The sequence below is a fragment of the Megalobrama amblycephala genome, linkage group LG7 (assembly GCF_018812025.1).
Source record: "Megalobrama amblycephala isolate DHTTF-2021 linkage group LG7, ASM1881202v1, whole genome shotgun sequence".
Classification (NCBI taxonomy): Eukaryota; Metazoa; Chordata; class Actinopteri; order Cypriniformes; family Xenocyprididae; genus Megalobrama; species Megalobrama amblycephala.
In genome coordinates this window covers 5,788,420-5,811,411 of record NC_063050.1, presented here as the reverse complement: position 1 = coordinate 5,811,411, position 22,992 = coordinate 5,788,420, and the positions used below count along the sequence as shown (strand labels likewise).

Genomic DNA, 22,992 nt, shown 5'->3' with positions numbered 1-22,992 from the left:
ATGAATGATTGTAGATGATCTGACTGTTGATGTATTTGTTCTGCTCTCTTTCAGTCTGGCTGGCTGCAATCTCACTGATCAGTGCTGTGAGAGTTTGTCGTCTGCTCTTCAATCCTCAAACTGTGCCCTGATAGTGATGGATCTGAGTAACAATGACCTGCAGGATTCAGGAGTGAAGCTGCTCTCGGATGGACTGAAGAATTCAAACTGTCAGCTGCGGATACTGAGGTATTTACAAACATATAAGTTAGATTTTACAGTCAGCTTTTGTGCTGGCAACTTGGGTGGTTTAGGCCTGTAATGGTCAGATGACTCCCAAAGATTTTCATTTTCTTCATATTCTGTGCATATAGTTTACAGCATTGACAGAAAAGTACTTTTCCATTAGGGGGTAATATTTGGCCTGGAAATCAATATCCACTCTTACATCACTCTTATATCACTCTTACATCAAAACTAAGTGAACTGAACATGTCCCCTCCTGGTCACAGTAGTTATGACCTTTTCATTGCAGAGCACTGCACGCTGTGACTCCACGGGCCCTATCATACATTTGGTGCAATGCAATGCCAGGCACAATGCAAAGGATTTTTGCCAGTTTCAGCCCTACACAGTTATCATTTTCACATACAGCTCCATGTTGTTTTAATAGCAAATGCACTCACGCCCAATGTTTGTCAATGGGCGTGCTGGCCTGAAAACGAGGTGTGTTCAGGTGCATTGTTGGCATGTAGCTATTTTGAAGCAACTGAAAATGACTGCGCCATTGATTTAATGCCACAGTATTTTATTTTAATTATTTTCTGTTATTTAATGGGCATGTTAGAAATAAGGCATGCGAACAACTTGTGTACACTCTGCTTGTTACACACACAGGGATGCGCAGCAGCACACAAACATGCCAAATATTAAAAATAAAAAGATTACATTGTACACATGTAATACTGTACACATTTAATAATATGTACACATTTAATAAAATGTATAATATTGTACACATTTAAACTGACTTGTCAGGTTGAGGGTGTCTATATTCCACCATGTAAATAACAATCCGCCATGGTGCAAGTGCAAATGGCTTTTAAAGGGAATGGGAGATGAGAATGAGACTCTGAAAACACACTCATGACTCATTAAGAGACTAGGTACAAACCTTTTGGACCATGCGCCTGGTGCGCAGACCATTTTATCGATCGTTAAACTAGCAAAAGTGGATTCAGACATGCCCTAAGTGCACCTTCACCATGCGCTTCAGACCATGTGATTAGACACACCCAACCAAGCTGTATTCATGTTACCAGAACTTTTGAACCGTTCACACTGTCATAAGCAAATGCCAGTAGCTTTAGGGGAGAGTGGGTGGAAGGAGGATTTGAATGGAGAGATATGGAGCGTGGCAGTTTAGGGAGTTTTGGATTGCATACGTAAAAGAAGAAACAAACAAAAACGTGGCGAAGGAATACACAGTTGATTGGGATGACTTTTGATAAGACTTGGGAGGAGGCTAAGCGAGACTCTTTAGCATTTGGTGTGTGTATCTGTGTAAGGTGTCTGTGTGGTAACTGTATACATGCATATGTGTCCATGCATATGTAGTATGTGAATGCGTATTTGAAAAAAATTCTCCTGAGAGTGGGTGGAAGGAGGATTTGAATGGAGAGATATGGAGCGTGGCAGTTTAGGGAGTTTTGGATTGCATACGTAAAAGAAGAAACAAACAAAAATGTGGCGAAGGAATACACAGTTGATTGGGATGACTTTTGATAAGACTTGGGAGGAGGCTAAGCGAGACTCTTTAGCATTTGGTGTGTGTATCTGTGTAAGGTGTCTGTGCGGTAACTGTATACATACATATGTGTCCATGCATATGTAGTATGTGAATGCGTATTTGAAAAAAAATTCTCCTGAATGAAAACTGTGCAACCCAGTGTCACAAATTGTTTGTATATATGTAATATAGTTGAATTTTCAAGTCTGAAGTGTTAGATTCTTTTGATCATCATTTTTCTCTTTTTTTCTAAATAAAAATCAGAAAATTTAATCTTGTTTAAATTAAATCTTGTTAATCTTGTTTAATCTTTTTTTTGTGTGTGTCTATTTAAATTCTGTTTACAAACTCACCATAAATATTAATGGTAAATAACTGCAACTTATTGAAAGCTATTTATTTTCTGAAAAAAAAATTCTGAGAAAGCTTGAAGATAGCACATTATGTGAGAATTTTTTATAATAAAAAAAACTTAATATGTAAAAACTGTCTATTTTAGCTTTAGGTTCTAAAGGGTTAAGCGTATGATCATGCTCAGGTTGCACATAAGCGCATTTATGCTGCTCTGTATCGAAGCCTTTCATAGTATGACCACTTTGCTCAAAATATAATTAATATTTAGCCTGTTTATTTGTTTTGACATATCTATCCTGGCTGTTGTCCTATTAAAAATGTCAACATACATTTCAAAGGAAATGGTTATTATAGTGCATACAATAGTAGACTAAAGTAATATGTAACTGCAGTTTTTAAATCAATGTTTTCCCATATTTAAAGAGGTCTACACATATATTGACTTCAGTTCATAGTTTGTGAGCATTTATCTTTATTTATAATGATGTGTAGTTAGTGACGTATAGATATTCTTCACTGATCAAGAAAATCATTATCATCAGATACCCAAGGTTGCGGTATTGATATCAATATTGGACATGGAAACGGGGTAGTTATGATGTGGTTAATAGAGAAAAATGAAACTGTTTATATATATATATAAATATATATATAAATTCACACTATGATATTCACTCATATATTTAGTGTTGATGTGTGTTTTGTAGATGATGTTTTGATCCATCTGTAGGTTGTCTGGATGTATGGTGACAGCGGAAGGCTGTGGTTATGCATCTTCAGCTCTGAGTTCAAACCCCTCACACCTGAGAGAACTGGATCTGAGCTACAATCACCCAGGAGACTCAGGAGTCCAGCTGCTCACTGACAAACTAAAGGATCCAAACTGCTCACTGCAGATACTCAAGTATGTCAAACACTAATACTGAATGTGTGTGTGCATGTTGCCAAGACCATAGCTAGGGAATTCTGGGCCCCCTGAAAAAACATGATGTTTTTTTTAATGGGTATGAGTAGCACAGCCTGCCACTCATAACATATACGGTATAAGATAGTGGGCTTGGAGGCCCACATCTGGTGCCACGTAACCTAATAAGGATTTTTTTATTATTATTATTATTTTTACAAAATTACAAAACAGACAAATAAATAAATGCAAATAAAAGTTTTTATTGGAGAGTTGATATTACATTAAACTGCCTTAAATCAATTAATAACTTATTATGAAACATTGTTTAAAGTTGGCAAGCAATTATTCAAGACAGACTAATAAAATAAAAAAGACAAGAACATTTTAAGTAGCTGTTCCAACAGTGTAATATAAAATGTAGTCTAGGTTCACATTTTCTTGATAGTAGTGTTATCTTAAACATCACATCAGAAGCAAGCAGGTCTATAATCCTTGTGGCACACAATGCATGTTTGTTGAACTCAGAGGGTTAAGCAGTTCTCCTGGCCTGCCTGTCCTTTTAATGATGTTACTGGTACTCATATTTTTTTCCTGACATTTTCAGTCAGTGTCACTTACACTGTAACTTTACTTCTAACTTTAACTGTTCTCAGAGCAGTCTCACTGGGGTGGGACTTGCAATTTGATTGGGTCCCTCTGCTGTTTGTTCCTGACTTAGCTGAAATAATAACTATTTGACTAAACCATATTATGTAGGGAAGAGAGTCTCAGTTTACGAATTTAACCATGGTTCCCTGAGAAGGGGAATGAGACACTGCATCCAAAGACACTGGATGAATGCCTCCAGCAAGACAATGTCTGAATTCAGTGTATCAAATGCGATAATGACATTGGTCTGTGACAACCCGGGACATCATTAATAGTGTGACTGTGAGTATAAAAGGGCACCTAGTGTACACGTGTCATTTTCGCATTTGATAAACATACTTCCAACACGTCATGCTGAAGGCATTCTCCCAAAGTGACTTTGGACGCAGTGTGAGTTCCTATAAAGGTGAAAGGTCACTACATTGCATGTTTTTCTGGTTTTCATTAAACTCTCAGGCACAAGCTGTACTATATATACTATAATTATTCATAAGATTAGGGAAATATATAGCAAAACCACTGTATTTAGTGGGCACACTGGGCAGTGGGGCCTCCTATAATTGTCACCACCTTTCAACCCACTGCAATGGCCTTGCATGATGCATATCTACATTAATGTGTGTTTCTGTGCTTATAGTGTGGATCATGGAGGAGAAATCCTGATGACAGCAGGACTACAAAAGTGTAGGTCTACACACACACACACTTGTCTAGTGACTGTGGTTTTGTTGTTATAGATGTTTCTCTCTCCTTGTGTTTTCAGATGCCTGTGATCTCACACTGGATCCAAACACAGCAAACACTCATCTCATTCTGTCTGATGAGAATAGGAAGATCATATATGTGGAAGAGCATCAGCCGTATCCTGATCATCCAGAGAGATTTGCTAATATTCCTCAGATTCTGTGTGGAGAGAGTCTGACAGGACGCTGTTACTGGGAGGCTGAATGGAGTGGAGATAATGCTGAAATATCAGTGACATATAAAGGAATCAGCAGGAAAGGATGGAGTGAATACTGTAAATTTGGATCCAGTGACAAATCCTGGAGTCTGTACTGCTATTATAAGAGATTCGCTGTCCGTCACAATAATACATTCACAGTTAAGCGTGCTGTCTGTCCATCTTCTAATAGAGTGGGAGTGTACATGGACATGTCAGCTGGCACTCTGTCCTTCTACAGCGTCTCTGACACACACACACTCACACACTTACACACATTCAATACTACATTCACTGAACCCATCTATGCTGGATTTAAGGTTTCTCCTGGTTCCTCTGTGTCTCTGTGTCAGAATAAATCACAGACACAACTACACTAGTAAATTACAAATTACATATGTATTACAGTTTTTCTCAATTTGCTAACACACAATTCTTGAAACAATGAATGAAATTCATTTTCTCACAACTATAAAAAATCTCATAACTAAACACCAAGTCAAAATCAAATATTCTAGTCAAAAACATTTTCTTTTGTCAGAATCAGATGACACAAATATTTCACTGCCTAGAAAATACTAAGATCAGTGATTCCCAACCACGTTCCTGGAGGCCCCTTAACACTGCATATTTTGTATCTCTCCTTTGTCTCACACACACATTTGTCTCTACTAATGAGCTGATGATCTGAATCAGGTGTGTTTGATTAAGGAGACATGGAAAACATGCAGTGTTGGGGGGCCTCCAGGAATGTGGTTGGGAACCCTTGCACTTCAATTCAGAACACTGTAACAAAAACCTCTTATTTGGAATCAGGAATGATTTTGCAGCTCAATGTCTATTACAACATACAACTGTGGTGAAGGAGGTATTGTTTAGCTGAGTTTGCAGTCTGAGAACGAGTCAGTAGACAAGCAGTGCACAACTGTCTGATTGCATTGATTTGTGTGGAGAGAATAAAGGCCGACAACAACTGATGGGCCACAGAGAGAGACTGGTGGACTCTGGCACACACACAAGAAGCTGATAATAACAGATGAATGACTGAAGAAAGTGATTTATTGTGAGAAGCACATGTTGCGTCAGTGTTTTGTATTCTGTTTGAGTAATCACCAATGAGCCAAGTTCACCTTAATCCAACTGACTTCTCTTCAGTCTTATAGGTGTATCAAAAAGTTTTTTTTCATTGAAAACCCTTTTAAGGGTTTTCTGACTACTCTTTCCGAATATCATTCTTCCCCACGTGAATGATTATTCAATTTGCAGGCTTATATTTCATCAGAATGCTCTTAAGTTCCCTGTTTACATCAGAAACTGTTGCTTGTGGAAGGCAGCATGTAGTTGTATCTCTGCTGCTAATGTTTCTGATTATGGAGTCACCCAGTATCAGAGTCCTGAGCTTGGCTACTCTATGAGCTGAGTGCCGCTGTTTGCTCGACTTTCAGTGGCAGTTTGCATCAGTGTTAGCGGCTGGCTGATTTGATCTGTGTCCGATCACATATGGGGTTTCCTCACCTACATTTATCTCGTATAGGGATTCCTCACCCACATTCATTAATACTTCAAATCTGTTCTCCAGATGTAAAGGCGGTGGTAGGGAACCAGTGTTTGGGGTAGAGGATGCTACTGCGGCAATATGTGATACTTGTGACAATCTGATGTCTTGAGTGCCTTTGGGTCTCACCCATCAATTAGTGTTTCTCTATGCTCAGTATGGCCTGTTTAGGAGCACTAGATTCATGGGACTCACTGGCTGTATGCTGACCCAGGTGAAAAAAAACTACACTTCTATAATGTACTTAAAGTGCTCTATTTTCGCACACTAATTTTGCTACAAATTCTTCTTTAGTACTTCTTAAGATAATCTTAACAACATTTAATTGTACTCAACTGTGCTATTTTGAGACACCATGAAATATGAACTAAAATATGCTTTTAATATACTATCTCTGTATTTAAAAAAAATTTAGTTACCACTTGTAGTACACTATGGATTCAAATGTACTATAAGTGGTATCTTAATACATTTTTTAAATAGAAATAGTTTATTTAAAGCACATTTTAGTTCATATTTCATGGTGTCTAAAAACAGCACAGTTAAGTACACAGATGTTTTTAAGATTATCTAAAGAAGTACTAAAGAAGAATTGTTAGTAATTTAAGTACAAAATTAGTGTGAAAATAAAGCACTTTAAATACATTATAGGCGTGTACTTTTTTTCACCTGGGGAGGGCGTCTATGACAAAACTTTGTTGTGGGTTCTGTCTGGTTTGGTAGTCCCGGAAGTAACTTTTTTTCAAGAACTGCAATCCTTTGTAGAAGTCTGTGGCTGTTTGTGCAGCAGGTAGATTCTACAACCAGAGGATGCATATTCTTTTTTAATCCTTTTGAATGTAGGCAGCTGTGTTTTCCCTTCTGTGGAATGTAAGCTGATGGCTGCTGTCTGTGGGAGGCTGGTTGGATAAAAATTCCCCTTTTTTGTAGTAATCTTCCAGTTAGAACATTTCTGGTTTTAGTGTTGGTGCGAAGTTTTGTCGTTTGAGCACTGTGTTGATTTGCTGTAATTAAAATAAGAAGATAAAAATAAAAGTGACGGAGCAAAGCACAGAGCAGTAAGCAAGAGTGTCTGAACAGTGGCAAAGCAGGAAGTAAAAACTTCAGTGGATTTCAAATGGACCATTTTCCCCCTCATTATACTAGCAAAAGTGGATTTGGACACGTCCTAAGTGCACTTGCACTGTGCGCTTTAGACCATGCGCTTAGATCGTTAAAATAGAGCCCTTAATTTTTTATGAAAGTCATCATGATGGTGATCAGTGTTGTCTTTAGTTGGGCTCTTGACCATTTACTTTTTAATATTAATTTTACTCGGGCTACTCCAACTTTGTGTTTGTAAAGCACATTTGTTATGATCAGAGAAACTATGATCTGGGCTGCGTTTCCCAAAAGCGTCATAATCATAAGTTGACGATCAACTAATTTGGGAGATGCAGGCCAGGTCATGATGGCTGCGATCTGATGATGATATTATCATTGTGTAATGGCCTGATTCACTAGTCACAGTTGACTGTTATGGAGGTGGGTGTTTGCATTAGTTGGGCTCAGATTCTTGACTTCTTGAGTTTTTCTCCAATTGCTGTAGCTGTGTGTTTCTAAAGCACATTTGTTATAGCAAAATTAGTAAAAAAAAAAAAAAATCCGATCAGATGATGTTGGTTACTTGTTGATGATCATTCAGTCATTTCACCCAGAGTCTGGTCTCTGAGGACATTATTTAGATGTAATAACTTCTAATAATTGAAGCCCTCGAGTACTACCTGGAGACAGTACTGCATTAAGCCTTTGCGGGGCCATGGGCTAATGCAGTTTCTTGAATTTGTTAGTTAATTTTAGTAAACAATTAATAAAACTTTGGGCTTTCAAATGCTGTGCAACTGTCATATTTTCTAACATTTTCATTCGACATGTTGAGGTGAAGATGTCCTGGTTGTATGCCTGCGTGTCTGGTTGTATGCCTGTCCGCTGTGCCTGTGATCAGGGATGGGCAGTATTTATGATACATGTACTTCAAATACGTATTTCAAATACAAAATAGTATTTTGTAATTTGTATTTGATCGGGTTGATGAAAATGGCTTTGTATTTTGTATCAAAATACTTTAGTGTTTTGTATTTGTGTAGTTTTAAAATACTGTAAAATACTTTGTAAGAAGTCTACATGATGACACCATAAAAATGCAGCCTCTGATTGGTGCTTAGTAGTTTGCCCAGACTTGTTGAGTTCAGAACAGATGTTTTAGTGTTTGTTTTAGTAGCCTAGGCTAAATAGTTTACCAATTTACATAATGTTCTTGAAAACTATTATACCAAGCAGCAGCCCCCTATGTCTATGATTAACAATCAAATGATTAATTAGTTAGAAACTAGTTGCTATGAATACAGGAGCCATCAGTTGTCTTCTTATGATTGACTTGTTTGTCATTGAGTCAGTGTTGCTGATGCAAAGTAGGCCCTTTGTTACCAAACACCAAGTAACTAAATTAGGATACAAGTCATTCACAAACTGTTAAACACTAAACTGTTGGTTATTTTAAAATTAACCTTCATTTGGAAGATCACATGGATATGTGAATATTTGATCTGTTAAAGCCACATTATGTAAATTTTTGCCACAAGAGGTCGCTTATTTAGTTGCTTATCCTTGATTTTGTGGAAACATGGGATGTGTTGTTTTCACGTCTACAGCCAGTGGAAAAGAATCTGGATGGGACTCGTGCAGAAATCATGTTAATGGATGAGATTATTAATGTTACAGTATTATGAAGCAGAGCAGGGCGAGTGATGATGGAGCTGAATGAGACCGCTGGAGTGATTATTAATGAGAGACGAAAGCGACATGTCTTGAGAGCAGCGGAACTTTTATTATGCCACAGTCGCCGTTTACAATTGTTTTGGTCTAGCGTATGTGGGGTAATGCAGCGCTGTTTATCATATTAGATACATCTGTGTGTTGAAAGTTGTTATAATGCTACTCTCCGTTTACTTGGCGGCTACTATGAGACACTTGTAGTACACTGCAGTAAGCTAGATCGATGTTAGTCATGGTAAAACATGGTACTCGCAGTAAATCAAGAAAACAAAATTTATACAAGAAGCTATATAACATGATTAGTTTTCAGTCGATGAATGTATCCAAACAGTTCCTTATCTGTCGAATAAAATATATAATATGTTTTATTAGTCATATCAGGAATATAATGCGTCTTTGATGTCAACAAAAATAAAACCGGAAATTGAGGATATGTAGTCATTGATAGGCGACACATGAACAAAGCCCATGTCCTGGTTGAAATTGCTCATTTCTCTGGATTTAAACATTCTTGGAAACATTTGGGATAATGCAAGATACAAGTCATCAAAATATATTACATTGTTCTAGTGGTTTTTGGATATTTTAATCCAAAAATCCTACTGTACATATTGTGCCTTTAACTGGTTGCATATGTTAGATTTATTGATTGAAAAAGCTGGTGCTATCAAACACTGTGTACTTAATCAACTGAGTCAGTATAATGGTGAAGGGATTGATAAAATAGGCCAATTGATGGAAGGTTTGCGAAGAAATTTCATGCTCTCTTGTAAAAGTATTTTGTAGTATTTTTAAAATACAAAAATACAGTAGTTTATTTTGATGCATGGTGTGGGTGCTGTATTTTGTAGTTTATTTTGATACACTTAAAATTAAGGTATTTGGTATTTTATTTTAAAATACATTTTGATGTATTTTTGCCCAACCCTGCCTGTGATTCTTGATCCGAGTGTGTGATTCTCTGTAAAGCTGCTTTGAAAGGATATGTATTGTGAAAAGTGCTATACAAATAAATGTGAACTGAATTGAATTGAACAATGGTGACAACCAAAAAATATTCAGATAAACTCTAGTAGCTTGTTTTGTGATGCTCAAAGTCATAAATAAAGCTTTTTGTTGATCACCATTGTTGAGGTTCATGTACTGATTCTTGATGTTTGTGAGTCTAAAAGACAGCTGAAAACACTTCCTATATAATGAATAAAAAATCAGAATATCTTGGAGTTTTTGCTATAACAAATGTGCTTCGGAAACACACAGTTACAGCAGCCAGAGAAACATTAAAATAAAGAAGTCAAGTGTCAAAAGCCCAACTAAAGCAGATTTTATTTGAACTTTATGATTATTGTTTGGCACACCTGTGCTGCCAGTCATTTGACCATTTGTTTTTTATTATTATTATTATTTTTTTTTTACAGTGAAGGTGTTTGATTGTAACAATTCAGGAAATACCTGTAAAATAAATAATTAAGGAAAAAAAAAACATTTTTCAGCCTATTTAAATAAGAAGATTTTACTTTAATTTTATTTTTTTATTTTAATGTTATGTTTTTTTTGTTTTTTTTTGTTTTTTTTTTGCTGTTTCCATTGCTGCCTGTCATTTGACCATTTTATCATTTGTACAACTTTTTTGTTATTATATTAATTACAGATGTTTTTGTATTTTTACATATATTTGTATTTTTTCTGTATAAAAATGTGAATTACTGTAATTTGTCATTAATGTTATAATATAGAAAATAACAGCAGAGTTTTAAATTTGAGTTTTGAAAACAATTTAAAATAAAAGAAAACAACCTGAAAAAATCACAATCGTTGTCCGTGAAATTAGGATTTTAATTTCTTTTTTTATACTATGTACAGTTTACCGTACAAAGAGAAATTTCCCTCATCTAAAGTACTGCTGCTCTGTGCTGTAATGATACTGTATGGGTAAGTATAAAAACCTTTAGATGATTCTTTCAGTGCTCTCTCCGGTGTTAGGATACATTTTCTAAAGCACATAATCACCTGAGCCAGGTATGTACATAATCCTGAGATTCTGGTTCGTGTATCATCAGTTTTTCTACTTAACGTTTACTCATGGATGTCATAGTTATGTTATGTTTCATTGTGTTTTTTCCCTGTTTCTTTGTGACACAGGTTTCCAGTGTGTCTGATTAGTCATTTAGTTCACCTGGTGTTCATTAATTATCTCATTAGTTCCCTTGGGCCTAGTCCAGACATACACAGGTATTTTTATAAAGTGAGTTTTTCCTCCTTCGCTTAAAAAAAAAAATTTGTGCACATGAAAACGCAAAAACACGATATGAAGCACTGTCAAGAGCATGTCAAACCAACAGGTGGCAATATAACCCTTACCGTAAAGCTATGTTGGCCAATCAGAGGCCAGGAAAAAAGGTTATTACTGGTTCTGGTTCTGACGTCACAACCCAAAATTTCCGATTTCACCGTCTACACAGAAACACTGGAACTAGAGTTTCTAACAATCTTCACCTTGGCAGGAGTTTTCAAAAAAGTTCAGTTTCAGTGACCAGATACTGCATTTGCGTCTGGATGAATGGCCAAACTGCATAGGAAAAGCTGCAGTTATGAAAATACCTGTGTTTGTGTGGACAGGACCTAAGTTCTTTTGTTCAGTTTTTTGTCCTGTTTTGTCTATCAAGTGGATGATTTCTCTGTGTTTTTACCCCATCTCCCATGGTCACAACCAACACAGACCACTTACAACCCATTGTCACCAGATCAGCATGCTCCACCCACTCGTTCACTCTCCCCAGAATTCTGATTCACTGCACCCGTACGAACACGCTTCATTGGACTTCTTACCTTTCTGTCATCTGTCTTCCGTCATCTGCCCTTCGTCTGCTTCAGCTTCATTCACCTGACATTACAATTACTAACCAGCTAAGTCTACATCTCATTTCCATATTGTTTATATACTCACCAGTCTACATTCCTGTCCATTTCCTTGCCTCTGTTCAATAAACTCTGTGTTTGCAGATGGACTCCTACTACCTGATACATGCGGAGCATCAAATTATAAATCAACTCTGCCTGTACTGTGGGGGAGAGGATCACATCATCACTGCCTGCCCAGTCCGACCACCACGCCCAGCAGTGAGTACTATCCAACTTCCACTTCAAATAGCTCCCTTGTCACAAACTACTTTACAAATCATAACTCCACAAATCTGTGTTCCAGCACAAGCGCTCATCGAATCGGGTTCCACAGGGAACTTCATCTCAATCCAGGTTCTCCAGAAACTCAATGTCTGAAGGAAACGCTGCTTCCCGGAATTGAGAATTCACAACATCCAAGGAAAACCGCTGGGCCATGGTCACATCCAGCACTTCTCTCCAACACTCTGACGCTCCACATTGGATGCCAGTACACTGAGGAGATCACGTCCACTGTGTTGGAAGGATCCACGGCGGATATCATCCTGGGATGCCCGTGGATGTCACAACACCAGCCTCATATCAGCTTGAACACCGGTGAAAGTCTGCAGTGGAGTGTATCTAGTTTTCATGCCTGCATTCTCAAATCCCTCATTCTCAAACCTTCTCCAACCAGAAACCGCAATCCCTCTCAATTCAACCACCGTCCAGAGGTTGAAAGCAAAGTGGAGATACCTCCAGAGTACTGGGTGTTCCAGGATGTAATCAGCAAGCGGTTGGCAACCCAACTTCCACCACATTGGCCATAGGACTGTGCAATCGACCTGCTACCTGGGGCTACTCTGCACAAAGGCAGAGTTTACCCACTGTCCATCCCGGAGCAGACCATATTAGGCTGGTACTGTCAACACTGCATTGGCTCCCTATTAAACATCGTATAGATTTTAAAATCTTGCTACTTTCCTATAAAGCACTAAATGGTTTAGCTCCCCAGTACCTGAGTGAGCTCTTAATGCATTATAGTGCTTCACGTGTATTGCGATCTCAGAATTCTGGACAGTTGATAACTAAAATATCAAAATCAACTGCAGACGGTAGGTCCTTCTCCTATTTAACACCTAAACTTTGGAACAGTCTTCCTATCACTGTTCGGGAAGCAGACACACTCTGTCAGCTGAGCAATGAAATGATTTTTGAGGAAAGTCTGTGTGCTCAGTGGCTCAATGGGCCCTATTTTAACGATCTAAACGCAAAGTGTAAAGCGCACGGCGCAGGTGCACTCAGGGCGTGTCCAAATCCACTTTTGCTATATTAACGACGGAAAAACGGTCCGTGCGCCGGGGCGCATTTTTGAAATGGGTTGTCCCTATTCTCTTAATGAGTAATGGGCGTAACATTCAATAAACCAATCAGAGTGTCATCTTCCATTCCCTTTAAGAGCGAGATGCGCTCGCGCCATGGCGGATTGCTATTTACATGGCGTACACGCGATGAGTCAGTTAATATATATGTGTGTGTATTGGCACGATTGTTCAATTAATTAGTCAATTTCGTTCATCATTATAAGTAGTAATAGGCTGAATTGAAAATAGGTAGCCTAATTCTAATATATGCAATGACTATTCATCATTACATTTTTATATTTATGTAGCCTACACAATAATATTCTTTTACACTGTAATCCATTTGTTTTTAATATTTGGCATGTTTGTGTGATGCGCATGCCTGTGTGTAATAAGCAAAGTCAACGCGCACTGTGGACAGAGGCGCAGTTTCTACCAACGCGCTCTAACAAAAAAATATTGCGCCATTGACTTTAGACTTTAGACCAGGTTTGAGTTGGTCTATGGCGCAGTCTATTTTCAGCTCCTTAAAATAGCAATGCGCCGGCAATGCGCCTGAACACACCTCTTTTTTAGACCAGCACGCCCATGGGCGCACTAACTGGCGCAAATGCATTTACTAATTTAAGGACGTGGCGCTGAACGGGAAAACGCGAACGGCGCCGGACGCAAACTAGCAAACACACTTGCGCTGCGCCTTGCGTCGCATTGCGCCGGGTGTATTATAGGGCCCAATATCTGTCTGGTTTAAGTGTGAAAATGTCCCCGGACAAAATCCTTGAGGGGATCATTTGCCATGGGGATTACAAATGGCTATAGCATGTATCATTACAAGTATCTGGATGGGTGGAACTTAATATAAATGGTCAGGATGGTATACTTGTGGATACTTCCAGAAATCAGTGGTGTATACAGGAGTTTGCTAGTCTGGATACACCTCTTTTCATGCAGTGAAAACTAAAAGAAGCAGAGTGATGGGTGCGGTTTATTGGTTGTTGATAGCTGAGGCCTCTGTGCATGTGCATTCTGGGGAAACACCTTTGCGCAGAAACCGAAAGTAAAGAAGTAAAGGAAATGGAAATTCGCCTTCAGAAGTTTTGAAACAGACATAAATATCACATTACCGTAAGTTCATTTATCCGCTTCTGTTATCATGTCATATTATTGTACAATATTTTCGCATTTGCATTGCTATCATATTAAACACGATCTTCAAATATTAACAGTTTATTTTATGGAGTTGTGACACTTGTAAAAGTGCTCAAGTTCATCTTTAGGATTATAACGATATCGAGCTCTAGGGATTCTGCTTTTACTTGTGATTAATTTGTGGGTTCTTTACGATCTGAAATATACAAAGGTGGAAAGTAAACATTTACAGTAAATACTAAATACTTCTAGGCGTCAATTCACAGACTTTCAGCTTTAGTGAGACGATTGATTATGACATACTGATGTATTTTTGATGGCTGGTTTGTGTAAAACTGGTTTCATTGGACCTTAATAGCCTTTTTCAAGTCATTGCACAAGTTTTTTGATTGGGTTCAGATCTGAGCTCTGACTGGGTCAATCCAAAACATTGATGATCATCTTCTTCTGAAGCCATTCTGTTGTTGATTTGGAAATTTGTCCTTAGGGTCTTTATCTGTCTGGAAGATGAAATTCTTCTTCATCTGAAGTATTTAAGAGAGATGGAAAGAGTTGCAGGATGTCAGAGACAGAGACCACACACCACACACTTTCCTGTCTCGCTGCTGAGTGTTTTGCCAAATCAAGTCAAGTCAAGTCATCTTCATTTATATAACGCTTTTTACAATACAGATTATTTCAAAGCAACTTCACAGTGATAATAGGAAAATTAATGGACAGAGATTGTTTTGGCTCTACAGCAGCTCTAGGAAAAAGTTATTATCAAGCTAAAGTTGGTTGTTGATTGAATCAGTTCAGTTGTAAAAATCGTTAATTATTAACTTAGAGGCCGCTTAAATGACACCTTTTAACTAAAAACAGAAGACTTTAAATGCGTTCTTGCCATTCATTAACGTGTTTAGCCTATAGGTGCGTCTGAATGTGTATGTGCGCAGATGCTTTTTACAAAGTGACATTGCCAAATTACTTGTCTGGTCCGCATAATACAGAAAAATTAGTCGTTTCCATGGATCCATGCTGGAATAACTGGAATAATTTTGATAATGTTTTATCAATACATAGGAAAAGGAAAGGGAAATGGGCCTTCACAGGGGATAGATTAGTTGACACTTCATGATGTTACCATCATGTCTAGATGCAGGTCCTTCATCTCATCTGGATACGACCTGGATCTGGCAGGCTGCGGTAAACCTCGGGATAAACAGAGAGACTAATATTAGTGTAGACGCCATTCTTCTTATGATGTAGCGAGTACATCAGGTGTAATGGGAAGTGTTCCCGGTTCCCGCTGACCTGATCTATGCAGCCTAACAATTTACATGAATTGAATTATAGAAGCAGATAATGTGCTATGTGTATGGCACATTTTTTTTGTGTCTGTAAGCTCCGTTTAGCTTTCTCTATATACTATCATTCATTCTTGTTTGTATTGTTAAGTATAACTTACTCATCACCATAGTATCAGATATTGTCTAATATCACATTAATCTGAAATCACTAGCTTTAATCTAAATCATTATCACTAGCACAACACACTAGCATTTCGCTAGCCTGTTGACCTGCCATACGTGCTTGCCATCTTTTTTTGCGTCAACTAAACTATCTCCTGCAAAGGCCTCCTTCCCTTCCCTTTCCCTATGTATAGATAAAACGTTATCAAAATTATTACAGTTCACATAGATCCATGGAAACGACTAATAATTCTGTATTATGTGGGCCAGACAGGTAAATTGGCAATGTTAATTTGTAAAGAAAGAAATTTTCCTATTAATAATGTGAAGCTGCTTTAAAACAATCTGTATTGTAAAAAGTGCTATATACGTAAATGAAGATGACTTGACTACAAATGATAATAAATCTGTTGGAATCATATGATGACAGTCAAATTTGAGCTGATGGGATTCATAGTTGTTGTTTTTGTATCTGATTGTTTAACTGCATCAATTGAATACACTGGAACTCATTATTGTGGAGGGAGAACAGCTATTAAGCATTAGAAAAGTGTAACAGGCTCCAACGCAATCTAACAAGAGCAGTGCAAATGAGAGTTGGGATGCAAATAAGCAGAGCTGATGCTCCCATCAGGTGCGGGTCAACACAGGCGCCACTTCTTACATGTAATCTGACAAACACGCACACATCTATAGACTAACATGGCTTGGCAAATGATATGTTCGGATAACGTCTTCCTCTGGTATTCCAAAGAAATGAAAACGAGTGGAAAATATTGTCTCCCTTCTACCACACGCTCTCTGTTCTCTGTGTTGTCTCCTCCCAGCAGCAACAACTGCAGCCATGTCGCAAAATGGGTTAAGACATGCTTTTTTTGGGCATTAAATAATAGCGCAAATAGCAGTAAACTGATGAGCGAAACATTAGTAAATCACGTTGCGTGAATCATTTAAATACTCTCCTCCCATAAATTTTGCGTCGGAAAGGGAAACTCCTACAAATGCATATGCAATAAGGTCAGCCGCAAAAACAACTCAGTCCACACCTTTTCAGCGCTGATTTTACACTGCGTGTCTTTAGTAAATCCTGACAGTAGTTTTTAGTGGCAAAAGAGGATTTGCGCTAGCCCAGGCTGTTAGTAAATCTGGCCCCTGGGCTTTGTGCAGTCAGACCAGTTCTTCCACAGTCAGTAAACCAGTACTTTATGGACTTCAGAAGAAAATGATCCTCCACAAACTGCTGTTAACTGTGTTTCCATATGCAGGTCTGAAGTCAGTTTGTCATTATGGAGAAGAGAAAGAGAAAATCTACACCTACAAAACACTGTGTGTCTCTGAAGAGTGACCGATTCATGTACGATCCTCCTAAACTCAGTGTTAAATCAGTGACCTCTGACCCCAGGTAGGTGTAAACCTGTAGTGGCAGACTATGGGAGTCAAAAACACTGAATTCACACAGAGAGATGAGATTTTTTTTTTTTTTTTTATAGGGCCACAATAAAGAATTATTTTGATAATTGATTAATTTGTCGATTACTTTTTTGATTAGTTAGACAAAATTTAATTTCAATCCATTATTTATTTTTTTAATTATTATTCCACATCCTGCCCAATGTTGTTCTCCAAACAATCTGTAATATAAAGGCTATGAAAACAAATCTTTAGACTATGCTGTACATTGTGCAAAGAAAGGGTTAAAATACAAACATTACGTTCTAAACCAAAAAAAAAAAAAACAACAACAACTGACTGCTTACCATTTTAAATCAGAATTTGAAATGACTAAATAAAAATGATAATAAACAAGAACAAAAGCACAAGATAGGCTATGAGAAACACTCATCTGAACGCAGTCATTATATTGCATTAATAGGCTATTCCAACAGTATCCCTGCTTTCATAAAAATATGATTACTTGTGTTACATGCAGAACTTTAAACCTACACTTTATTTCTAATATGAAATATTTTATTCAGAATGTATATTTTATTTATGAATGATCATGTTGTCAGGTTATGCAAAATGGAAATGTGCTAAAGTTAGAAATACGAATGAGAAAAACACATCTCGAAGCAGGGCTGTACGTTAACTTTTTTTGCACGTAGCACTGGTGCTACAGAGGTTGAAAGTTTTGTGCCACAGGTCAGCACAATTGTAGTTAATACGTATATTACATTTAATAAAAAATCCACAAGTAGTGCAGTTCTTCACTTAAACAGGCAGATGACTGTCAAAACTACTGATATGTCTCATACAGGTCACGCAAAATCCAACCCTTAACAAGAAAATTGACAAACTGCAGGAACTTAACACTTATTGCTTAACATTGTAAATTTTGTTTATATAGCCCAATATCTCTGACTACAATCCAAACAACATCCATTTACAATTCAACCTCACATCAACATTAAATTTAAGTAAAATTCAATTTAAAGATCTACATTTCTCATTTTCATTCACAGAGATAACGTGGAAAATGTGCCACACATAGTAGACTATTTGTGACACCTGTTGGTAAACAAGCACTTTTAAAGGGGTCATGACATAAGAAATCAAAATTATCTTGGTCTTTTGGCATATAAGAAGTCTTTGTATCATTATTACATCCTGCAAGTTCCATAACTTAAAACACCCTCATCATCAATAAAAAATCATTTATATAATCAAGCTGTAAAAAGGCTTAATTTGGAGCAGAGGTGGCATGTGACGTCACAGGGGCACAATCATTTGCATACGACTGCCTCTGGAGCAAGACAACAATGCCTACTTTTACATCATCGCATCACTGGCCCCACCCACTGGTGTTCAGTCGAGCAGCAGCACATAGATCTAAAGTAGTTGTTTACGATAAGATTGTGATAATAACTAGATTGTAATGCCGCGCAGACGTTGTATTGTTCCTGGCTGTGGAAAAAACATCATCATTGAATAAGCTGTCAAAAGATCCCGATGTCAGAGAAAAATGGATACAGTTTTTTTTATAATGAACGTTAATGCTGACTTGTGTGTTTGTACCGTACATTTTTCCAGCAACTGTTTTGAGAACAAGTCGCAATACGATACTGTCTTTGCCCAAAAACTTTTGCTCAAAGATCAGGTTGTACCAACTGTTCTGGAACCAGCAAGGAGCCCACAAACTGTTAGTAACGTAGTTAATTTTTAGACCGGTAATGACAGTTAAATTCATAATGAATTATCCTTGTATTTTTACTTCAAAGAATTTCTCTTTATAATGGCTGAAGCTGTCAATCACACAGCATGAGTTTATCTGGACACTTGGCAAAACTCCCGTTATAATCAGTGATGCTCTTATACTACACAATGAATCTCTTGCTGTATTTACATCACGTTTGCATTGTTAGTTATTGTGAAAACATTCATATAGGTGGAAATCTTTTGGAATCTCACTATTCAATTCATATTGATTCTTGGGGTCATAATTTGACTCAAAATCGATTCTCGCCCCACCCCCATGTGTAAGAAATCCTGTGCCCTTGTTGATATTAAATACAATTTATAATCAAAATGTAAAGTTTTGTTGAATTATTATTTTTCAATCTCATCCTCAATCAGTTTATAATATGTGAACATCTTATATTGAACTGTTCTATTTGTAATAAACTACATTTCCTGCCTTTTAAATTTGTAGGATGTAATACTAGTTATATTGTTTATATTCGTTCCGCTGATAGCTTTGCAATATTACATTTTAAGGGCTTGTTTAGGTTTTTTGTGATATCTGGCAACCCTTCACCTGGTGCTTTAATGAAGGTTAGAGTTTCAGGAAAAGTGCAGAAGAGCATTACCTACTGTTAGTGCCAATCAGTTAGGACTCATTTAATAAAGTAGTGTAAATTATACACACCTTGAAGGTGTGTTATTTTACTGTAGTCCACTGCTGCTCAGTGAGAAAGAAACCAGATGTGTGTCAGTATATTCAGTCCGTGCATTTGGTCTTAAAGTGACAGCAGCCTAATATTCCTGCTGTCATCCATGCCGTTAATATTAATATAATAAAAACAATACAGCTTTAACAACAATGAACCTATATTTAATTTCTACAGTGAACAAATAGTGTTAGTTTACATTTAGGCAGCTTGTAGCATATGTATGTACTATGCAGCATTTTCAGGTGCTCCCTCGAGAACCAGACCAAAACATGTATGTGCACCCCTGACTATAATGCGTTAAGAGCTTTTTCAAGTACTGGGGAGCTAAACCATTTAGTGCTTTGTAAGTAATTAGCAAGATTTTAAAATCTATATGAGGTTTAACAGGAAGCCAATGCAGTGTTGACAGAACTGGGCTAATATGGTCATACTTCCTAGTTCTAGTAAGAACTCTAGCTGCTGCATTTTGTACCAGCTAGAGTTTGTTTATTAAGCGTGTAGGGCAACCACCCAGTAGAGCGTTCCAGTAATCTAGCCTTGAGGCCATGAACGCATGAACTAACTGTTCTGCATTTGTCATTGAGAGCATATGTCGTAGTATAGATATATATATAAGAATGTTGTGGTTTATAGTGTCAAATGCAGCACTTAAGATCCAGTAACACTAATAAAGATAAAGGAGAAATTTTGAGAAATGTCTCTTTTATGTTCCCCAGAAGAAAGTAAGTCATACAGGTTTGGAACAACATCAGGCTAAACGATCAGTCATTTTTTGGTGAACTAAGTTTGCGTCACACAACATATTGTGAATGTTTCTTTTTCTTTTTTGTATTACCTTTAGAAAATTAATGACATGTTTTTGTTTTATAGTGTGGATCATTGTGGAGAGTGCAGAATTACAGCAGGACCACAAAAATGTAGGTCTCCACACACAATCATTTAGTGATTTGATGTTGATTTGTCTCATTTCGTGAAATCTTTCTCTCTTCTTGTGTTCAGATGCCTGTGATCTCACACTGGATCCAAACACAGCAAACACTTATCTCATTCTGTCTGAGGAGAACAGGAAGGTGACGTGTGTGTTAAAGAATCAGTCGTATCCTGATCATATAGAGAGATTTGAGAAGTGGTGTCAGGTTCTGTGTGAAGAGAGTCTGCCTGGACTCTGTTACTGGGAGGCTGAATGGAGTGGACATGCTGAAATATCAGTGACATATAAAGGAATCAGCAGGAAAGGATGGAGTGAAGACTGTGTGTTTGGTTACAATGACAAATCCTGGAGTCTGAACTGCACTGATAATGGATTCTCTGTGTGTCACAATAAGAACAGGACTAAGATACCTGCGATCCGTTCATCTTCTAATAGAGTACGAGTGTATTTGGACGTGTCGGCCGGCACTTTGTCCTTCTACAGCGTCTCTGACATATATACACTCACACACTTACACACATTCAACACCACATTCACTGAATCTCTCTATGCTGGATTAGGTGTTTATGAGTGTAACTCCTCAGTGTGTCTGTGTGACATTAAACAACCTCCTGTGAGAAACAACAGTGATACACACACAACCGGGTGAGTGAAATATACTGTGTCTTAGTGAAGGATTTTTCCAGACTGTGATTAATAGTTCAATTCTCTGTTCTTTATTCATCACTAAACACTAGTGATGCATGATATGATATTTTTCAATATATTTTTATACAACACCAATAAATATATATTTTTCCTTCCTGTTCCGGGTTTGCATGAATTATGACAGTGAGCGCTCATTCGGTCTGGAGCTGTCAATCATATTGCATGACCATATTACTGCATGACGCCATTACACACACTTCCTCATTCTGAGCTCCATGAAAAACAAAACGAGGAAAGATTTCTACATGTGAAACAAGAAGCTAATAAACACACGATTACAATAGTATATGATTTGTGTGTTTTTTCTTTTGATTTGGGGTATTTTCATATCAATAAAGATGTTTACGTTATAAATGATAAGCAGGTGTGGCAATTAGCTACTTATAAAAGGCTATACATAACATATTTAGTGTTCATTTACACATCAATTTCATGCAGACTAGTTAAACTTAGAGCCTACATAAAAAAAATTACTTAAACCCTCATTAGTCAAGTCAAGTCAAGTCAAATTTATTTATATAGCGCTTTTACAATTGGTAATTGTTTCAAAGCAGCTTTACATATTAGAAGCACAGAAAAAAGGGAAGTGGTTAAAAATAAGCTGTACAAACAAGCGTGGTAATATGTAACATATACAAGATGGTGCTACATTAAGCCAATGTCGGCTGACTCCCAGGGGTGGAAAAAACCCCCTAGGAGAAAAACCCAGCGTGCTAACACTGGGAAAAAAGTCCTAGGAGGGAAAAAACCCCTTGGAAGATATATATAATATATGTAAATGGATATGGAGATCAAAATCTGAATTATACATTTTTATTATAGAGATTAAAAATAGATTATATATAAATATATGTAAGCGGATACGGGGATTAAAAATCAGAATTATAGATGCAGCCAGAACTGGATCTGTAGGCCCATTGTCTCCTGGGCTACGTTGTAGGCAGGTCCAGACACAGGTTCTCCATCTGATCTGGATACGGCCTGGATCCAGCACCCGGCAAACCTCAGGATAAGCAGAGAGACAGATATTAGCGTAGATGCCATTCTTATTCTGATGTACAGGTATATCTAGTGTTATAGGAAATGTTCTCGGTTCCGGCCGACCTAATTATTGCAGCGTAACAATCCTTTAACGGATTTGAAAAATGTTAATGTATTGATAATGTGTTATGTGTATGCAAGAGCAAAGAGATGTGTTTTTAGTCTAGATTTAAACTGACAGAGTGTGTCTGCTTCCCGAACAATGCTAGGGAGATTGTTCCAGAGTTTAGGTGCTAAATAGGAAAAGGATCTGCCGCCTTCAGTTGATTTTGATATTCTGGGTATTATCAACTGGCCTGAATTCTGAGATCGCAATAAACGTGAAGGACTATAATGCATTAAGAGCTCGCTTAGGTACTGGGGAACTAAACCATTTAAAGCTTTATAAGTAAGTAGCAAGATTTTAAAATCTATACGATGTTTAATAGGGAGCCAATGTAATGTTGACAGAACTGGGCTAATATGGTCATACTTTCTGGTTCTAGTAAGAACTCTAGCTGCCGCATTTTGGACCAACTGTAGTCTGTTTAATAGCCGAGCAGAACAACCACCCAGTAGAGCGTTACAATAATCTAGTCTTGAGGTCATGAAT

The 22,992-nt window shown here is 37.4% G+C and overlaps 2 protein-coding genes across 9 annotated transcripts in view; both read left to right on the top strand.

The window, feature by feature from the left end:
* Nucleotides 1–6,469, top strand: part of LOC125271595 (NACHT, LRR and PYD domains-containing protein 12-like) — a 28,601-nt gene extending 22,132 nt beyond the window's left edge. The window contains exons 13-16 of one of the 2 annotated variants that reach the window (XM_048195700.1): nucleotides 55–228; nucleotides 2,853–3,026; nucleotides 4,315–4,361; nucleotides 4,441–6,469. In XM_048195700.1, the coding sequence (XP_048051657.1) occupies nucleotides 55–228; nucleotides 2,853–3,026; nucleotides 4,315–4,361; nucleotides 4,441–4,997 (952 nt within the window). In that variant the 3' untranslated portion in view covers nucleotides 4,998–6,469. Of the gene's footprint in view, nucleotides 1–54; nucleotides 229–514; nucleotides 2,153–2,852; nucleotides 3,027–4,314; nucleotides 4,362–4,440 lie in introns of those variants that run through there. The other variant, XM_048195701.1, reaches the window with a different exon arrangement.
* The window catches only part of LOC125271592 (NACHT, LRR and PYD domains-containing protein 12-like), a 296,158-nt gene that overhangs the window by 246,280 nt on the left and 26,886 nt on the right, over nucleotides 1–22,992 (top strand). For all 7 annotated transcript variants that reach the window (XM_048195699.1, XM_048195692.1, XM_048195691.1 and 4 more), the window contains 2 exons: nucleotides 20,591–20,637; nucleotides 20,720–21,296. In XM_048195699.1, the coding sequence (XP_048051656.1) occupies nucleotides 20,591–20,637; nucleotides 20,720–21,296 (624 nt within the window). The remainder of the gene's footprint in view (nucleotides 1–20,590; nucleotides 20,638–20,719; nucleotides 21,297–22,992) is intronic.